Source organism: Sitophilus oryzae, unplaced genomic scaffold (genome assembly GCF_002938485.1).
Source record: "Sitophilus oryzae breed Bouriz unplaced genomic scaffold, Soryzae_2.0 scaffold_614_pilon_pilon, whole genome shotgun sequence".
Taxonomy (NCBI): domain Eukaryota; kingdom Metazoa; phylum Arthropoda; class Insecta; order Coleoptera; family Curculionidae; genus Sitophilus; species Sitophilus oryzae.
The window spans coordinates 1177379-1200195 of NW_022147212.1; the positions used below are offsets into that span (position 1 = coordinate 1177379).

Here is a 22817-nt window from a genome sequence, read left to right on the forward strand (position 1 = left end):
TAGCACGAACGAACAGAACAAGCAAAACGAATAAGCCGAACAAAAAGGGAGATATTTTGTTTCTTTTTCTATTGATATGGCGCCCTTATCGACTTTAAAATTAAACATATTAGGGCGTCTAGAAGAAACATCGTAAAAAAGTCGTCAGACACTGGCTCTAAATATAATCAGGTAGAAAGTTTGGCTTCCAGTTATTTCAATGTTTACAATATCCTCTTTTTTATTGTTACTGAGAATCTACAACAGTAAATACTTCTATTTTTATGAATATTTAAGTTACTTTTACTCTTAATTTTTTTGAAAAAGAATATACCTTAAAACTATTTCGAAGAAGTTTTTTCGAACAAACTATTTCAAAGTAGGTTATTTATATTAGTTTCATTAATAAATACCTATTTTATGGTTTGAATTAATTTTTATGAATTTATTTTTATCTGTATTGTAAAATGTGTGATGGAACCATTTGACATTACAATATTTTAACCCCTTTTTGTATAATACCTATACTTTATTGATTGTTCCCAGAGTAGTTACAAACCAGTCAGCCAAGTTTTTATACTGATTTCTGAAAATCTGATTGTTTCTGATTGTTCTGTATCTACATTTCAAACAACTTACATAAAAATAATAAAATATGGTATATTCAAAATTTCCGCTAGGTTTAGTTCAATCGAAAAAAAATCATATTTTACATTTCAATCCAGGGTACCATGGCTGTGTTAAAAACACTAATTTTTAATCAAGGATTCTTGGAAAAATAGATTTGGTCGTCTAATGTTTTTCGTGTCTTGTCCGGGCCAGTTTAAAGATGCTCAAATCGTATTTTTAATCATATCTCAATTTTTTCAAATGGAACAAAGGTGGATCATTAGCATATTTGTAAAAAGCATTTTTTACGAATAATTTTATACCACAAACTTGGTATTTCAAATCGAGTCAAATTGTCGTTATGAACCGTATGTTACAATTTCAAATAAACCATATGCGAAAATGTCAAAAGTTGATATACGATATGTCAGTCTATTCAGATTGTCATTTTCTACCGAATAAAGTATACAATATAATAAATATAATATACCGAAGGTATCGTTTAAAAATCAAATGTGTCCTAAAACAATATTGAATACGTCAATTAATTCTAAGTTATGTCACATACTAACATACGACTCAAATCTCTTGCGTGCGCATCCCAAAAAACTGTGGCCATGACCTTGTTGGCAGACAGAACCACCAGACCCAAAGAAAGGCTTTGTCTCGCCCTGACAAACCCACTGCTTTGACTGTTCCTTCGTCTCTGGCGTATTGTGATGGATTCAAGTTTCATCCACGGTTACAAAACGGCGCAAAAAGTCCTTATTGTAGTTAAACATTGCCAAACACTCCTTCGAAGTTGTCACACGGTTTCGCTTGTTGTCGGCATTGAGCAAATGCGGCACCCATCTGGCAGCGAGCTTCCTCATTCCCAAATATTCGTGCAATATATTCTCCACTCGTTCACGTGACATGCCCACAGCCTCATCAATCTCGCACACTCTTACCCGTCGATCGTCCAGCAATCTAGCACACTCTTATCCGTCGATCGTCAATTACGATACCATGGACTTTATTGACCACTTCTGGTGTGGTGACCTCTCTTGGACGGCCTGGACGCTCATCATCAAAAATTATCGTACGACCGCGTTTAAATTCGGCAGTCCAATATTTTATTGTTGATAACGAAGGTGCAGAGTCCCCATACACATCATTCAGTTCGATTTTGATCTCATCGTTCGTTTTCTTTTTTAAAAACAAGAATCTAATCACTGCGCGATATTGGAGTTTATTCATTTTTGTAAAAATGCAAAATCTGTTCGCCTTCAATCACTGTTAAGTACAAACTAAGTGACGCAGCTCGCTGAAAATTTGACAGAAGTCACCTGAAAGATAGTTTTTACGAAAAACAATTGCATTTGTTCCTAGCGCCGCCAACTCTTGCCGAGACGATTACTTCTCAGCCCAAACCTCGTTTTTTTTATCTGAAAAAATATAAAAGTTATAGAGGTGAGCCACTTTTGAGACGCACCCCGTATATGTTAATTTTAAAATTTTATGGTTTCTTGTTTACACGTTTTATAGTAAACATATCTTCTTCAAATAAAGAAGAAACATTGGCGAATTAATGATAGATTCCTTTATGTCCCATCATTCTAATTACAATCGTTAAAAGCTTATCCGCAATTTATTAGAGGAAACTGTAAAGCGTCTTTACGCCGCCATATGCATTATATAGTTTCAGTTAGATCTGCAGTTTCGCAAGCGGCAGCTTTATGCCCGTTTAACGGTCGTAATTCAGCGACAACTCTAAATCCAAACTAAAACAGACAGTAACAAATAGCGACCCAAATCCGCAGACTACTGGTCGGCGGCGAATGGTAGCTGTTATTGTTTTAAAAGGTATTTAAACTTATATTAAGACGCTCTGAAATAGATTTTCTTAGCGTAATAAGTACTTTTTTATAGACTTTACTTGATGAAATTTAATTGAATATTTGTGTTATAAAAGGGCTTTTTAAAAACATAAATTGTCCTGAAAATATGTGTACTTATTTCATTTAGAGACTCACCCTGTTAGTAGTATCTTTAAAAAATATTGTGATATCGGCGAAAATTAACAATTTAAAATGTGGAACAAAAAAAACGTTACAAACTAACTTTTGGCGCCCAACGTGGGGCAAGAACCCACGACACTGGAATTTACAGTATTATGCTCTACGATTTAACCTTGCTGTTTTCGTTCAACAAATTACACCACCGTTTATATTAAAAATACAATTCTTAAAAAAATCTCAGTATTTCGCCATTTCAAGAGAAGTATAAAACAAGCAGTGACAATTAACGAACGAAATCCCGCGGACTACTGGGCGGCGGGAAACGGTAGCTGTTATTGCTTTAAAAGTAGTATTTAAACTTATATTATATTTTTATTAATAAGATAATTTGTAGAAATGTAGTTAAATGTTCTTGTTATGAAAGGGCTTTTTATAAACGTAAATTGTCCTAAAAATATGTTCACTTATGTATATAAGACTCACTCTGTTAGTACTATCTTTTAAAAATATTGTCGAATCCACGTCTGTTCTACTAGCGAAAAGTAACCATTCATAAGGTGTAACAAAAAAAACGTACACACTTACTCTTGGCGCCCAACGTGGGGCACGAACTCACAACCCTGGAATTTAGAGCATCATGCTCTACGATTTAACTGCTGTTTTCCGTTCAACAAATTATATTAAATTTATATTAAAACTACAATGCTTAAAAAACTCATAGCAGTTCGCCACCGTTACAGAAGTCTAAAAAAACCAACACCCTATAACTTTTTTTTTCTTTCATATCAAAAACGGGAATTGGTATATGACATAAATCTGGATTGATTGATTAACTTTCACAGTCAGTTTGGGTCACTTCCTGTTCAACCGGAAATGACTACAACTTTTGATTATTAAATGATACCCTTAGTATTTTTTACATTATTTGAAAGAAAATAATTACATTCCGAATAGAATGACATATCATAGGTCAATTTCTGACATTTTCCATTAAAAAAATTGTATTTTAAATTTTAATCTAGAGTCCCATGCTGTGCTAAAACCACTAATTTTTAATCAAGTAGCTTTGGAAAATCGTGAGATCCGTAAGGTCGCGGTGATTGAACCCCCTCCCGTTACGTTACAATTAAACAGTTTTTGTTAATACAGACCTTTGTCTTTCAAACGCATAAATAAAAAAAAAATAAATATCAACATGAAAAATAAATAATTTAATATTAATTTTAGGGATATAATTTATCAATCACTAGAATTGACCCAGTTATACAAGGTGTCCCAGAAATAAGTGCAAGTATTTTAACTGGTAGTATAGCTCAACCCCAGAAAAACGCCTATGAGGTTTTTTGCGAAAAATTATTTTTGAAAATTCGATTTGATTTTTTGAAAAAAATTTTGGATTTTTTTTAGTTAAACAACATAATTTCTTGATAATATGGCAACATAGGTATTAGATTAAAATTACAAGAAAGAAAATCCAGAAAAGATCAAGTGGTTCTCAAAATTTTAGCAAAAAATAATTTTTTGGAAATTTTTAAAGTAAAATAATTCCGTTATTTTGGACTTATTTGAAAAACGATATGAGATTAGAGTATGATGAGACTTATGTTTCTTTTATCGAGATCTACCACTCCTTAAAATGCTTGCACTTATTTCTGAGACAACCTGTATAAATACTTTAACAAACCGGTCATACATATAGACAGGAGGATTCCAATATCCCCACTTTGTAGGAAACTGGGACACTATGCATCAACAATTATACATATAAATTTTGAACAAAGGCCTTAAACTAAATTCAAGTTAACCCCTTCCCATAACCGAGGATACATGGCATTTTCCTCCTCCTAGACCTGTAGTTTCTATTTGTAGTAAATGTGTGAATTTTTTACTGCAAAGATAAAAGTTATAAAATAGGGTCCCTGTTACCCCACCTTACCTTAATTACATAATTTTTCAACATATGATTCTCAATTCATAATTTCTTTAAAGTATTTAATTATTTATTTATCTTTGCATATCTTACAGACCCTTTTAATCACTGATATTAAAAATTCACAATCAATCACAACAGTGTACTACAAAAATCACGTTATACCTACACTAGTGTATCGTAATGAAGCGAAGATTTCAGGTCCGGATCGGCTACATCCCGGGGCCTTGTTCGAAATTATCCGACTAATGGCTCGACGGACCGACGATAACGAGATGTGGCAGATTTCCGGCGTATTAGGTTACGGCAAACTTCCGCCAGGCTGTAGTAACCACGGCCGCTGACCAATTTGCAGGCTTACTAATTTGTTTTCTTGCCTGGTTGATCGTTCCCCGTCTGGTCCCGCATCATACGCCTATGGCGACGTTGAATCGAGGGGTTTATTTTTCATGTGTTTAGTTAGATAATAATAAAAACTTGTTTAGTTTGCATTTTCAGAGAGGAAAACACTTTTCTAAAACGTCACAAAATATAAAAAGGTCATTTTACCGCCTATGCGTAATATATGAAGCACTTTTACTCCTCATCACAAAAATACGAAAATATATTTATTAAACTGACATAAACTGTCAAGTTCAACAGGATACCCATAGTTTCTCGATATACAGGGTGTCTCAGATTTTAATCGGGAAAATTTAATAGACGATAGAACTTGCAAAAATAAAACAAAAATTTCATATCAACTTGTAAGATTTAAAGCTTCCTTTTCGAGATACAGGGTGTTAAAGTTACTTAAAAAAGAAAAAAAAAATTAAGATATTAGAAAAACTATTTAATCGATTTTGATATAACTTGACCCGTTTATAATACTTACTATGGGACTTAATTTGATGTAATTAGATTTAAGTTTAATGGCCAGGGGCGGCGGTGGGGCGTCACTGTTAAATTATTTTAAAGGAAAAAATAGGCACGCCACTGCTTTTTTAGAAGTTTAATATTATTTTTGGATTTAGTAATTAAAAATATTATTGGTTTGCTTACTTCTTGCGAAGAAAAATAAATTCTAATTGGTAATTAATATTATAATTGATATTCTAATGGTACCCTGTATCTCGAAAAGGAAGCTTTAAATCTTACAAGTTGATATGAACTTTTTGTTTTATTTTCGCAAGTTCTATCGTCTATTAAATTTTCCCGATTAAAATCTGAGACACCCTGTATAATTACCTATAGCCCAGTCAAATTAGACAAATCGGTGGAAAAAAATCCCACAGTTTTGAAAATGGTTTTAATTGATTCTTCTAGGCTGATATGTGTCAATAGTCCCCGAAAATAGACGATGAGCTCGAGGGGAGGGAGAGGGGAGAGGTTAAATACCAATTTTATGACTTTTTAGCTTATGTCTCGGAAAATATGACACTTTCGAAAAAATACCCCAGATAATAAATGTATATAGAAATATAATAATAAACTGGTTGAAGATAATTTTTTTCATAGGTCTAAAGTTTTAAGAGTCACAGGGTTTTCAAAATTAACACTATTTCTCATATTGTATTTTTGTATTTAAAATCCATTTAAAGTCTAAATTTATTCTCTCATATTAATAATGGTAATATTAGGGGGTCCTTATGTTATCTTGCAAGTCTTCATTGCATCTTGACCTTTTGTCTTCTATTTGAGAGCACTAGTGCACAGACGACTTAACAGTAACTTCAAGTTAAAGATTGCCTGCTTTACGGTAAAAAAGTACACCATAGCATTTAGCGCAGCTGCAAAAAAATATACGAAAACCAAGAATAATGGTTCATGGTCCATGATTGCTCATAGTTGAAGATTTCTATCCCTGCCTGCAGTATATTTTTCTAATGTTAAATAGCACGAAGCATTTGAGGTCTGGTTCCCTGAGGTTGTATATTGTGATGATATTCTATATGATTCCTTCCTATAGGTACAGTTAACGTATAAGTAAGTGTAATATTTACGTACCTGCACTACCAATCCATTTCACCAATATAGTAACAGTCTTCCTTCGCATAGTTTTAAAAATGATGCGTATATGAAAGTGTGATTTCTAAAACTTCTCAACCTACAATAATTGAATAATATTAATATAATGACATCCACATACATAACAATTTACTTCATCTTAGGATATCTGGGTCCCTGTGACCCCCCTTACTTTAAACTTATCTATATTATTCCATGTTATCAATTTTAGACAAGGAATTTGTATTCGATAAAAAAGTGATTTTAATTTACTATTTATAATAATGCATGTATCGCTTACTTTTCTAATTGAGTAGGTCTTTCAAATTATTTTTAATTTTGTACAATATCGTATAATATATTATGAAATTTAAATTACAAAAAATCTATGTGATAATAAAGATAAGGTGCTTTAATTTTTATTACAAGATCTTTGAATTGAAGAATTATATGAAGGCATTTCGTATTTCCAACACAAAAATTAATTCAGAAACATAATAATTCACTATTATTTTAATAATAAATTTATGATTATTTATATATTTTGATTCTTTAATATATTATGTACATAATGTGGGTTTTGATTCTTTTAATTACCCAAAAATATCAAGCAAAATAAATGAACCGAAACATTATTTATGTTAACAAATAACTTGCCCAGTCAAGGAGGGATTGGTGTGACCGCATGATTTAGGTATATGCTGTCTTTTTATATCATTAAATCTTTGATATAGTCACTTAAATCAAGAAACTTAAGTGTTTTTGATCTTTTAAGCTCTTTTAAGGTATTAAAGTAATAAGTAATTTTATTTTAAAAATTATATTATTTTACATAACAAGATAATTTGGTCTGATAAATTTAGAGTATATCTTAAGCTTATTCTGCTATCTTCCCACGTCCCCTTTATAGTAAGTTCAGTAAATACAATTACGCTTATATTTGACTAAAATTAAGGTAGTAGTCCCAGAGGAACAACCACCCCAAAAGGGCGTTAATTAAATGAAAGTGAGAGAGTTTAATAACTGCTAACTTGTCCCAATTTTAATCATGTGTATACAGGGCGTTCCATCCGAAATTACTTCAATCGATATAAAAAGTGTTTTTAGAAAACTTAGAGTTTAAAAATGTTTCATTTTCGAAAACAATTAACATATTTTTGTGGAAGGGCTCAGAGTGTCATAGCTCTGTGAGGGCTAGGGCATGCTAGGGCCGTTATAGGTATTGGGTACTTTTTATTAAAATAGCTCAATGATAAAAATATGTATTTATTCATTAAATATCATTAAATATCAAAATATTAACAGCATAAGGAAATGGCAATGCCAAAGTACGTACAGATATTACTTTGAATCTGGTAGACAATTATTTTTTTAAATGGAACACCTTGTATATTATTGCATTTTTGGCTTGCTTTCTGGTCGCTTTACATAATCCTAAGATATGAGTAAATATATTTCAGAGATATTAATAAATAAATAAAAATATGTATATTTTTTAGCCTTTCTTCAAAAAAAATATAAAAAATACAAGAATTGTCCTGAACTAAAAACTGTATTAGGTTGATGGTCTGGTAGATGGTCTATTCTTACTTTTCTATAAATATCGGAATCTTACATCATACAGGGTATTCAAAATTCGACACCAAACTTTCTAAAATATAAGATAATTTTTCTTTGTTTTTTTTTAAATATATGATTTGTTTAATAGATGGAAAATATATAATATATAAATTTTATATTTCATATGGTATTTTCCACACAACCCAATGATTTTTCTCTCGTATTTTACCGTGGAAAGAGCCATATGAAATAATATCTCGATTATCTGCAAAACCGTTAAAAATTTGATTATATATGAACACCCTATATATGATTTATTTTTTATTAAAAAATCATATATAGGGTGTTCCATTTAAAAAAAAACGCGGAAAAAATATTTTATATTTTAGAATGTTTGGCGTAGAATTTTGAACACCCTGTATGATTTAATATTATGATATTTATAGTAAAGTAAGTACAGATCATCTAAACTAAAATCCTAATGTAGTTTTGGTTTCAGGACAGTTCTTTTTTTTTAAGAAATGCTGAAAAATATATAGTTTTTATTTATTTATTAATATCTCCTGAAACTACCTATAAAATATATTTATATCTTAGGATTATATATATATATATATATATATATATATATATATATATATATATATATATATATATATATATATATATATATATATATATATATATATATATATATATATATATATATATATAGTTGAGCCGGCCGAAAAACGCTCTTTACCATCTTTTGACGGAAATGCACTAATATCTCACCGACACTTTACGACATCGTCTGTTGATATAGAAGAAGTTTTGCTTGCCGTATCGGTGAGAACCAGCCCCTGGACAGCCCACCTGATGAAGGGTAGGCCCAGAAACCGGTTGTGGGAGTGGAGCTTGGTTCCCCCTTTACGACAAGCAAAACAATTTTCTTTTTACTTTTTTATTTTTTTTTAATTTTTTCTCTACTTTCGATTTTTCGAAATTAGAAAAAATACACAGCTCAAGGCAAGAAAATATTATTTATTTATATATATATATATATATATATATATATATATATATATATATATATATATATATATATATATATATATATATATATATATATATATATATATATATATACAATGGATCTGTAAGGTCGAAGTGATTAACCCCCTCCCATTCTAATCTATATATATATATATATATATATATATATATATATATATATATATATATATATATATATATACATTATATCTTAGGATTACGTAAAGTGATCTGAAAGAAAGCCAAAAATGCAATAATATACAGGGTGTTTTGTTTAAAAAAAAATTATCACGATTCACTCACGCTTTTTTGAGCCACCCTATAGAAGTTAAAATATTTTCCTGAAATATATCCTAGTACACACTTTAGGTTTGCAAGTTCTCAAGTTTGTTATTCTAGGAGTTATATTCTTTGCTACTCTTTCCTATTGTCTTATTCCAATTTCCTCAATAATTTTCTGACAGCAGTCACCCCCTTTCCACCTGGACATACGAAAAGTAATAAATATCGATCTAGAGTTTTATATTTACCAGCAACACTAATATTTTCGTAAATATACAGCAGCGATAAGTAAAATGCTAAATAAATCATGATAGATGACAGAAGAAAACATATTTACGCCAACGTAATGTCGTGTAAATAATACAGCAAAGGTATAATTCGAGGAAATAAAGCTCGAAGGAAACAAGAATTATTTGCCTTTATTATTGGATAATGAATGTAAATTTTCACCTGCACAGGACCGATTAACCCAGTTCGGATAATTTGAAATGGGCGTGAACAGCTGTGCATTTACCGTGGGAAATACAGCGCAAATGGATATTTTCACGATAGTTTTTCAAAAACATTTATAGCTGTAAGCTGTCAAAATTACCTAAATCCTTAGAATAAATTTGAATAACATTTTCTAAATTTATAAACAACATTGTGTGCAGACCGGTACAGGATGGTCGAAATTAGTCTTTTTTGATAGAGAAAACAGCTAAATATTTGCAACCCAGAACTTGATATCGTTGGAAATAGCTAAAAATGGGCATTTTTTGAAGTTCAAAGCCAACTATGATTTCCATTTATGTATTTATGTATTTATGTTACAGTAAAAGTTGGAAATCAGTGATTGTTAACATTTACTAGTAAAAGTTCAAATTCACTGATTTGCTAAGACTACGCCAGTGAAAGTTCAACAGCTGTTTATGAAACCGACTTTTACTAGTGAATGCTAGCATTCCCGGGACGATAGTAGCATAGTAGAAGGAAAAGAGTAGTTTTACACTCCCAAATATTTTCTGCCAGTTTTTACAATCTGTCGAATATCGGCAGATTGCAGTGCGTTTCAGTTGATTTCCGTCCGTCGACCTGCGAGGTTCGAGCGTTGCGTCCCAGCACAGAGGCGGATTGAAAAAAATGATAACAAAAATATTTTTTATTACATGCGAAAGTCCATTGATACTTTCTAGCGGGCAAAATTAAACTCTTCTAAATAAGAAGCGATCTCTTATTGATCTTTCTTTTGAAGTTCCTATAATGTTTATTAGCAATTACTGATGTTCAAAAATGGTAATTAATGGCTAAACGTACTTGACGTTTAGAAGAAGCGTATTCCAGATCTAGAAATTTTATTCCCCGATCCTCTATAGAAACAATTCTGTAGAAATATCTCCTTTCTATAGAAATGTTTTTTATGTAAAAATATTAGCAATTTAAAGTAATAATTCACGTGTCCAGTCGGAATAGTTTAATCGTCTAACTTCTGTGTTTAATATACCAACATTGCAAGATGTATAAAGAAATAAATCGTCCAAATTTTTATGCACAGCGAAGTGGGCATTTTTATCAGGTAGTTTAGTATAATGTTGCTCAATGTATTAGTTATATTTTATGTTATGTATGTATGATAAATATAGTATGTATCATAATGTGAATCACCCTATACAGGGTGAGTCTTAAATAATTGCAAATATTTTTAGGGATAGTATATTTTGGCCCCAGAAATATGAGGATATTCCTGCGCAATTTTTTTTTGAAAAAAAAATCTGGAAATTTTTTTAGTTAAAAACATAATTTCTTGATAATATGGTAACTAGGGTTCAGAAAATTAAAGAAGCGCTGCAGGAAACACAAGAACAACTAACAACAAATAATAACGAGAAGCACCATAAAGCGTGGATGACTCAAGAAATTTTAGACCTCATGGAAAAGCGGCGAAGTTTTAAAGGCACAGACCCTCAGAGATATAGAGACACTCACAGGCTTATCAGAAATAAAATCAAGGAAGCCAAAGAACTGTGGTTGACGGAGAGGTGCCGCGAAGTCGAGGAGCTCCACCAAAAACATGACTTGTTTAACCTACATAAAAAAGTCAAAGAAGTCACTGGGAAACACAGACCTCGAACATGTATCAAAATCGTGGACGGTGAGAATAAATCAATCCTAACCGAACAAAAACTAGAGGAGGTATGGACCAATTACATAAGGGAACTGTTCGATGACGGTGGCCCCTCTTTTCACTCCCAAATAGAAACTGAAAATAGTCCAGATATAATGATCTCAGAAATCGAGAGAGCTTTAAAGAACACCAAAAACGGGAAAGCAGCTGGACTGGACAACATCTACCCAGAATTGATAAAACTAATAAACGGAGACAATTTAAAGTTATTGATAAACCTCTTCAATTCTGTATACAATACCGGAAATATACCGCAGGACTGGCTAAGGTCGACATTTATACCTATTCCTAAAAAAACTGGTGCAAAAAGATGTGATGAGTTTCGTTTAATAAGTACTGATGACTCAAGTCCTAAAGCTGTTTTTAAAGGTTCTGCATAATCGAATCCGAAGAAAATGTGAGCTAGACATAAGTGAACAGCAAATGGGATTTCGCGAGGGACTGGGGACGAGAGAGCCCTGTTTGCGCTATCGGTGCTTTTGCAGAAGTGCAGAGATCAACGAAAGGAGGTACACCTATGCTTCATAGACTACACGAAGGCATTCGACTGCGTCAACCACAGGGAATTGCTGAGCATCCTTGAAAGAAGAGGCCTGGATACCCAAGACCTGAAAATTATCCAAAAGCTATACGAACAACAAGTAGCGACAGTAAAACTACAGGACACTGAAACAACAGCAATACCTATCAAGCGTGGAGTTAGGCAAGGATGCGTATTGAGCCCTATGCTCTTCAATATGTACTCCGAACTAATATTTCGAAATGCGCTTGAGGGATCAGAAGACGGCATAAAAGTGAATGGCAGGCTGATTAACAACATGAGATATGCTGATGATACCGTCGTTATTGCAGACACCACTGAGGGCCTGCAAAGACTTCTTGATAGACTGTCCTCGGTGGGCGACTCAATGGGTCTCAGGATAAATACAAACAAAACAAAAGTCATGGTGATAAATAGAGATGCAAGACAGGCAACGGAGGTAGTCGTAGGTGGGACACCAATAGCAAGAGTCTCAAAGTTTAGATATTTGGGCAGTTGGATTAGTGAAGACCTAAACCCAGACATTGAGATCAGAGCTCGAATTGAGATGGCTAGATCAAACTTCCTAAAATTGCGGAACCTACTGTGCGATAAACGTCTCAACCTCCATATAAAAGACAACTTCGTCAAGTGCTATGTACTTTCCACACTTCTCTACGGGGTTGAGTCGTGGACACTCAAAGTAAGCGCAATGAATAAGTTGGAAGCATATCGCAGAATGCTGAGAATACCATGGACTGACCGTGTCTCGAATGAACGAGTTCTAAACCAAATGAACAAGGACCGAGAACTCCTCGACATAATAAAAAAGAGGAAAGCAGCCTATTTGGGCCATATCATGAGACATAGCAAGTATGAATTCCTTCAGCTCATCATCGAGGGTAAAATTGAGGGAAAGCGCGGACCCGGACGACGGCAATGCTCCTGGCTGTAGAACATCAGAGATTTGACAGGCCTGGACTCACATACTTTGCTGAGAAGAGCGAAAAATAGAGAGCAATTTGCCATGGTTGTTGCCGATCTTCACTGAATGGAGAAGGCACTTTAAGAAGAAGAAGGGTTCAGAACCGGAAATTCACAGTTCTTTCGGTACATTTGAGACTAGGTAACATTAACTAAAAAAATATTCTTTTATTACCTGAGAAAGTAGTGATGCTATTTCTCATTTTTTTTCTCTTTTGAAATTTCTGTAATGTTTATTAGCAATTATTGAAGTTTAAATATGTTATTTTATTAGTTAGTACAATGTGTTGTTCAATGTATTAATAATAGTATATAAACCACCTAACCGATATATTACTACAAAGCAAACACATTAATGTTAAAATAAAACTTGTTTTAATTTAAAAAAAAGTCGAAAATAATATAAAAACATGTCATTATATATTTTTTCCGCATTTCTTCCCATCAGAAGATTTTTAGATACAGAAGAATTGTTACTTACACGAAATGTGAAAATATTCTGTTTTTAAGCAAATCTTTACTCGATGATTATTTTTTTATTTTATTTTATCGTGAACTCATATTTTCCTAAATACATATCTGTGAAACTATGGCAAGTGCTACGACTATACTTTGCCTAGTTATAGACCACGACTATACAGCTACGTCAGTGTTCACGAGACGCGAGAACAAGGTCATATAAAGTGGCAGAAAAAGAACAAAGGATTTGACAAGCTACTAGTTTCCTTATACTATGATAGTAGTGAGTTTGAAAGAGTCAGCTAGCGCGGTTGTCACATGTTTTAAAATATAACGATAAATAAGGATAAGTTGAATAATAGGCAATATAAGGATAATATTAAATTGGACTAAAAGTTGGCACCGTTAACAGACATCTGGTTATATATAATTTTTTGTTATCGTTGTAAAAAGTGCTCTCATTATTTTCCCTACGGAAGAAATTTTCTTTGAAAAATTAAGGTAAACTAAGCACTCGCCAGAATGTCATAGTGCTTGTTTTTCAATTTTGCAATATAATGAAGTCATGGCAAAAGTTAAGCATTCAAAAGAAAAAGATATTAATGAACCTAGTGACTATGAACTTATTAAACGTTTCGATATGCACAAATAGCGGGTTTGAAAAACGAATAACTCCCGTTGAAGAAAATTCGATCATACTATATTGTGTCCACGATAAAGAATTTTATTAAAAAAAAACTTGTACCAATAAGTAATCTTATGTTTATGAATGTCTTTTTAATTGTTTTGTACACTTTAAAATGTTTACTATGTTAACTATAATACATTTTTCCTCACCACACTCGCCCTGTACAATAGAATAACTTTTATTGGCAACCTTTAGTAAATGTTAGTTTCACTAGTGAATGTTAGAAATTACTAGGAAAATTCAACAAATTTCTTTAAAATACCACATTTACTGGTCCAATGCGTTATTGCTAGCATTTCCTAGTGAATGTTAACAATCACCGAGTTTCCGACTTTCAATGTAACATATACACTCACCGGCACGAAAAATAGGCACCTTTAAATTTTGATATAATTAAAAGTTTAATATATTTTGTTCTAGTGGGTCGATTTTGATGATTTTTTAAGCAATTTGTAGCTAAATTATTTGACTTTTTAGTATCTCTTTCTAAATTAAAAATGAAAGTTCTCATCTGTCAATTATATGAGGGCAAACAAAATGTTGATATTTTGGTGAATTGATGATATTGTTGATATTTTGAAACACCCTGTGGAATATGTTAAGACAGCAAGAAATTTAAAAATAATTTTATCATCTAGATACATCCTTTTTCGATAGCTTGTTTTTTCGTTCATGACAATAGCTTCATTTTTGTTAGAGATATTCGCTTTGGTTAGGTTAGGCTAATTTTTCGTAATTTTTACATTAAACTATGCCTTCGCTTCAGGTCCTAGTCAACAGACCTAGTAAGTTGTGTTCCCGAAGCAGGCCTTCTTGACATAAGATTTGCTTCACTTAATCTTCTTCTTATAGTCCGTTAGATAATATGTACGTTCCTTAAGTGCAATTCATTATCAATTTGAAAAGCTGGCAAACGGTGGTTTCTTAGCGATAAACTTACAATAAGTCAATCGTCTCGATTCAAAGTTCCATACGAAGGTTCTTGGACGTCTAGTATATGAATTTATCTCGGGGAAGCTACTGCACTGTACTTCGTGCACACCTAAATTCGTTAGCGTCTTAATTTTGATCTTTATCATCTTCAATTAAAGCTACTATAGCGGATATAACTTCTGGACTTAAAACCATCTCTACTAGAGTAACTGCCCAACAGCCATCAGACAATGATAATATGATCTTTCAATAGAGCGACATTATTAATATGCTAAAATTCAAAACGACCCTATATCTCGGTTCGCAGTGAAAATATCGGCAAGTGGTTTATGACTTTAAGCATGTCTCAGAAATCGAGACCATGTCATCTACAGGGTGTCCCAGGCTGAGCGTACATTAGAAGTTTCTAGAGAACCACAATATCTAGATCGGATATTTCTTGCACATCATTGTTTTACAACGAGATCTATCGATTAAAAATATTTTCAATATGGCCGCAGTTGACAGCAACTTTCTTATTTTAAATGGGTGTCCCCATTTTTTATTATGTACTTAAATTCTCTGTAAAATTCTATGAATATTGATGTTAAACACTCTATATCTCACATAAACCGTTTTTGAGAAAAAAATTATTTAAAATTTTTGGACGAAAAAAACTACCTGTGAAGAAAATTTGTATAGCCTAAAAGTCAAATTTAGTGATTACCACAGTCACTGTGACATAAAGAGAAGACATGTGGCTATCTATTTGAAAAATTAACTTGTTCAAATGTCATATAATAATGGCGGTAGCTGTCATGGAATTGAGTGATTAAAAAAATTTCATAAATCATTTTTTTCAAATAGAAACCTAGTTTTTTTATTCCACTAATGAAACGGTTTTTCAATTTGTTACTTTTTAACCATAGATGTTCCTATACCTAAAATTAATCGTTTTTAAGTTATTTAAGATTTAATTTGAAAACATATATTTTCCTTGACTTTATCTAGCTTCCTTTGACATTAAGTGTCAAAAGGTCAGACAATTTATTTCCATCTGTCAGAAAACGAATTATTTGAATTTCCTATATTATAAATACTGTATGCTTAAGAGTTTAAAAAGTGTATTTTTTTGTTCGTATTTTCGCTCTTTAGTGATATATCTAAAGTTGATATTAATAATATTCCGTATGATCGAAAAAAAAACAGCGCAAAGTTGGCTCGGAAATAATGCTGCTTTTTGAATCAAGCGTCACAATATCACATGGCCAGATCTACTGTTTTACATCACTTGACGTTTAAAGTCATAGGCTACTGGTTAAAATCAAGAAAAAATATACGTTTTAAAACTAAATCTTAAATAACTTAAAAACGATTTATTTTAGGTATAGGAACATGAACACTAATGAACAGTCAAAAAGTAACGAATTGAAAAGCCTTTTCACTAGTGAAATAAAAAAAGTGGGATTCCATTTGAAAAAAATGATTTATGATAATTTTTTAGTCGCTCAATTCTATGACAGCTGCGGCCATTATTATATAACATTCGAACAATTTAATATTTGAAAAAGATAGCCACATGTTTCCTCTTTATGGCACAGTGGCTGTGGTAATCACTAAATTTGACGTTAGACTAGACACATATTTTTAACAGGCAGATTTTTTCGTTCAAAAATTTTAAATAATTTTTTCCTCAAAAACGTTTAATGTTAGATTTAGAGTGTTAATATCAAAATTCATAAAATTTTGCAGAGAATTTAAGTATGTAATAAAAAATGGGGGCACCCATTTAAAATAAGAAAGTTGCTGTCAACTTCCTGTACTTCCGGAAGTGCCGCCATATTGAAAATATTTTTAATCGATAGATCTCGTTGTGAAACTATGATGTGCAAAAAATCTCTGAGCTAGATGTTGCAGTTCTCTAGAAACTTCTAATGCACGCTCAGCCTGGGACACCCTGTATAGCGATTTTGCTCTATGTATTCAGGAAATATGCGTTTTCTATTAAAACAAACCAATTTCACACAAAACTCCACCCTGTAAACAAAATGAAACTAATTTAACCCTCGCTGTTTTTTATTTTCCAGATCGACCAAAAGTCATAAGCGTCGGTCGCGAAAGAGTGAAGACGGCAACCCTGTTCTCCCCTGTCAATTTTGAGTGTCTGGGCGAGGGTAATCCACCTCCGACTTACCAGTGGATCCAAAGAAGGAAATCGGCCATGGCGGACAGCATTATCGAGAGAGGCAGAGAAGCCAAGCTGCACATCAGTAACATTACCTACGAGTTTCAAGGGGAATGGCGGTGTAAAGTGACGAATATCATCAAGGGTGAAGAGCAGAGTGATATAAGCGAACCCATCATTCTCCAAGTTCACGGTAGGTTCTTTAAAAAATTGATAAATATAATTTTAAGCTAAAAATATTGGTGTCAAGTAGATTAGTGTTTATTCTGGTAACAGAGTTTTTTTTGCTTTTGTCATAATGCCATTCACATTGTCATAGAGCATAGATAAAAGAAAATAGCCATCTATTAAGATAGATATGAAACTTAATAGTAACATTTTGGGCCAAATCGTCCCTCTATGTTCTTAATCAAGACTACGTTTAACCCAGCGCCTTTGTCTGTTCTGCTCTAAATGTTTTTTTTTATATTTATATTTGAATTCAAAGGATTTATTTTTAATGTTACTCTGATACAGTGGCGGATACAGAGGGGGGCCATGGGGCCCGAGCCCCCCTAAAGTCTGAAAGTTGGATTAAATATTAGCCTTTTGGGTTAAAAATGACACCCTAAAAGGCATATTTTACATTATTTTTGATTTGGCCCCCCCCCCTAAAATAAATTCCTGTATCCGCCTCTGCTCTGATATATTAGTATATCAAAGTAACTTTAACAAAACATAAAAATAGATAAATTTAACAGCTTATTAAAAATATATTTTGTCTAGAAGCTAGTAATTAAATCACAATAAGTATAGTTAACAGAAATATATAAAAACTATCTGATGCCTGCCCACTTCCCTATCCACAAACATTTAGAACGATATTTGTTTATATGTGGAATGTTTCTTTGACTGCTAACTGCAAAATTACATTGACTAATTTTATAAAGGTAGTAATTTTACAGTAAACACTTTTTATACGAAAAATATTCAAGAGAGTGTAATAAAACAATTTTAAGAACTTTACCTTTTGATGTTGAAGACTTTCGTAAATCCATAAATGCCAATTATGTTTTCAATTCAGAGGCAAACCGGTATTTTTTCGACGCAGGTCCAAATTTAATAGAACTTTTATTTTACTATTTCTCATTGACAAGTTGGGAATTATGCCAAATACATTTAAAAGACATCATATGTATTTTATAGGCAACAAAATAAACAAGTAACCTCTAAAAAGTAGTTTTCCTACCACTAGCGACATACCATGTTCTTAGTTAATACTAAATTATTTTATCAAAATTTCACCACATAAGTTTACTGGCAATGGTCATAGAGTAATCTTTAAATTAGAGATTTTCTTTCAAGATTGATTTAAATTCAGAAATCATATATTCCAATATTATAATCATCTCTATCTTTTTTCTCTACAAAATATTGCTACGTACCTTAATATTTTTGTGCTTTATTTAAAAGAAGTAAACCATAAATAATTAAATTTGTGCAAATAAACAACAACGATAAAGTTGGGCAAAAACTAAGGAAGTTCACGATATACATAAATACAGAATATTCTCCAAATAAAATATTTGGTATTCTTAATATACCGACTCCATATTGATACTTTTAACCAAACAACTTCACACACTGTATACTTTAAGTAACTTTGATGAAAGATATTTTTCCTCCAGTTTTCTATATATACAGGGTGAGTCTTAAATAAGTGCAAATATTTTTAGGGGTGGTATATTTCGACCCCAAAAACACGTATCTGAGGTTTTTTCGACAAAAAAAATAAAAATTATGTATTTTCGAAAAAAAAAAAATTGGAAATTTTTATAATCTTTAGTTGAAAGAAAATATTATCTTAATAATATGGCAACATAATTAGTAGATTATATTTAGAAAAACAAAAAACCGGAAAAAAACTAGTAGATCTCAAAATTTTAGCAAAAATATATATATATTTTTTTAAGTAAAAAAAATTGTTATTTCTGACTTATTTGAAAAACGGTAAAGAGAAAATATGTTTTTTTATCGAGATTAACCAGCCCTCAAAATATTTGCACTTATAAACTCTACCCTGTATAGTTTGTATTTTTTTCTGGCGACTTAGGTAAAACCTTGCAAGTATTATAAAAGTAAGCCTGCATGGCACTAAATATCACTGAAAACCCTGTCCGTATATCTAGTCCAAATATGTTCATATTTTAAAAACAACTACTATATTGTGACATTATTGTATTTTTAGAATTAATATCTTATGAAAAATCCACTAAACTAAAAAATAGATTATTTTATTTCAAAAACTAAAACTTTAGTGTAATTTTTTTAAAATCCTATATATTAAGCAAATGCTTAAAATGAACACTACCATTACATACTACAAAAATGTTGAGAAGATTAAGAAAATTAAAAATAATACCTAATCAAAAAAATAAAAACAAAAGTAAAACAAGAAACCAAAAATAATATAATTAATAAAATGATGTAGAAAATGAAAACATCAAAAAATTAAAAAAATACCGGGTGCGTCTCAAAAGTGGCTCACTCCTATAACTTTTTTATTTTTTTAGTTAAAAAAACGAGATTTGGTATGTTAGTATATGACATAAATTAGGATTGATTGACATATATTCAATTGTTTTCAGTCGCTTCCGGTTTCACCGGAAATTACTACAACTTTTGATTTTTAAATGGCACTCCCGGTATTTTTTACTTTAACCGATAGAGAATGTCACTCTGAATAGAATGACATATCATATGTCAACTTTTGACATTTTCGCATATGGTTTATTTGAAATTATAACTTGCGGTTCGTAACGAAAATTTGACTTGAAATACCAAGTGTGTGGTATCAAATTATTCAAAACTAATCAAAACAAATCAAAAAATTAAAAAAATACCGGGTGCGTCTCAAAAGTGGCTCACTCCTATAACTTTTTTATTTTTTTAGTTAAAAAAACGAGATTTGGTATGTTAGTATATGACATAAATTAGGATTGATTGACATATATTCAATTGTTTTCAGTCGCTTCTGGTTTCACCGGAAATTACTACAACTTTTGATTTTTAAATGGCACCCCCGGTATTTTTTACTTTAACCGATAGAGAATGTCACTCTGAATAGAATGACATATCATATGTCAACTTTTGACATTTTCGCATATGGTTTATTTGAAATTATAACTTGCGGTTCGTAACGAAAATTTGACTTGAAATACCAAGTGTGTGGTATCAAATTATTCGTAAAAAAATACTTTTTCCAAATATGCTAATGAGCCACCCTCGTTCCATTTGAAAAAATTGGGATATAATTAAAAATACGATTTCAGCATTTTCTAACTGGCCAGGACAAGACACTAAAAACATTAGACGATCAAATCTGTTTTTCCAAGGCTCCTTGATGAAGAATTAGTGTTTTTAACATAGTCATGGCACTCTAGATTGAATTTTAAAATACAATTTTTTATTAAGCGAAAATGTCAAAAGTTGACATATTAGTCATTCTATTCAGAATGTCATTTTTTATCGAATAAAGTAAAAAAATACCGTGGGTGCCATTTAAAAATCAAAAGTTGTAGTCATTTCCGGTGAAACAGGAAGTGACTGAAAACAATTGAATACATCAATCAATCCTAATTTATGTCATATACTAACATATCACATCTCGTTTTTTTATCTGAAAAAATAAAAAAGTTATAGGGGGTGAGCCACTTTTGAGACGCACCCGGTATATGTATATAGACTTTTTTTTTCAAACGTAATTCTCACTTTTAAGATATTTGAATCATAAAAAAATTTATATTTTTTAATTTCGTTTCTATATAAAAAGATCTCAACAGTAAATCATTGTATTATAAAAAATATTCGTCTTTGACAAAGATACCTTCTGTAAAAATATATACCTACCTATCTTCGCCATTTTTTAAATTCTTTAGCAAAAATTATTCATTAAAACATCGTCTTTTTTCGTGTCTGATCTCTTGAACGTCTAGACGCTCGTTAAATGACAAAAAGCGCTTTCAATAATTTATTTTCTGCTCTTCTGCATTCGCGAAAATTTTCTGTTGCAGTGTTTTATAATTATTTTACTAAACGGACAAGAAAACTGCAACTTATGGCTATTAAATAAAGAGCAAGTGGATTTTAAAAATGTAAGAGTGAACTTTTTGTTATACAGATTAATAAGGAAAACTTTCTTAGTGTCTGAAGTAGGTATAAAACTTTTTAATTTTATGTAAAGGTTTTAAATTTAAAATAAATACAGTGTAATATATTTTCCTTTATTTAATGAATAATATGTTCTCGTGCCTGAGTTTGTGTTTATTTTATAAATAGTATACAGCAATTTCCGTCTTATAACAAAGCGTAAGACTTTTTTTAAATATAACTGGTGCTTTCATATCAGAGGACTAAATTACCTACGTGTTGATTTACTCCCGTAGATTTAGACTGATACGACTGCAAAATGAAATTCATAAATATGCAAAAATCTGCATACAACGACAAGTAGGTGTTTCTTGATTCAAACATAAACTCGAGGCCTTGTTTTCGCTTTTTATAAATTCTTCGTCAGAGCCGGCTTCAGGAATGTAAAAAAATATTTTATAAATATACAGTATGTCTCCGGATTGTCTTTAAAAGAGAAAAAACTGTTTTATTATTAACTTTTTACAAAAGTTTTTGCTTGTTCTAAAATGGTTAATTCCATTTATATTTTTCCAAATTTCCATATCCTTTAAGAGAAAAATACAAAAATGTAAAATTATAGTTGAATTTTTTAAGTACCAAAAATCAAAACGCGTTTCTATAGTAATAACATTTCGATTTTATTTCCTAATAGATATGATAAATATTATGTAGAGGAAATAAATACCGGGTGCGTCTCAAAAGTGGCTCACCCCTATAACTTTTTTATTTTTTTAGATAAAAAAACGAGATTTGGTATGTTAGTATATGACATAAATTAGGATTGATTGACGTATTCAATTGTTTTTGGTCACTTCCTGTTTCACCGGAAATGCCTTCTCGCTTAATAAAAAATCATACTTTAAAATTCAATCTAGAGTGCCATGGCTATGTTAAAAACACTAATTCTTAATCAAGGAGCCTCGGAAAAATAAATTTGATCGACTAAAGTTTTTAATATCTTATCCTGGCCAGTTAGAAAATGCTCAAATCGTATTTTTATAAATACGTGTAAATGGAAGGAGGGTGGGGCTCATTAGCATATTTGGAAAAGGCATTTTTTTACAACATTTCGAGTCAAATTTTCGTTAGTAACCGCAAGTTATAATTTCAAATAAACCATAAACGAAAATGTCAAAAGTTGTCATATTATGATATGTCATTCTACTCAGAGTGTTATTTTCTTTCGAATAAAGTAAAAAAAATTCCGAGGGTGCTATTTAAAAATCAAATGTTGTAGTCATATCCGGTGAAACAGGAAGTGACAGAAAACAATTGAATACGTCAATCAATTTTAATTTACGTCATATACTAACGTACCAAATCTCGTTTTATAAACTCAAAAAATAAAAAAGTT

General features: G+C 31.4%; 1 protein-coding gene across 2 annotated transcripts in view; it reads left to right on the forward strand.

Moving 5' to 3' along the window:
* Positions 1-22817, forward strand: part of LOC115887727 (hemicentin-1) — a 691696-nt gene that overhangs the window by 536262 nt on the left and 132617 nt on the right. For both annotated transcript variants that reach the window (XM_030907200.1, XM_030907201.1), the window contains exon 6: positions 17196-17486. In XM_030907200.1, coding sequence (XP_030763060.1) covers positions 17196-17486 — 291 coding nt within the window. The remainder of the gene's footprint in view (positions 1-17195; positions 17487-22817) is intronic.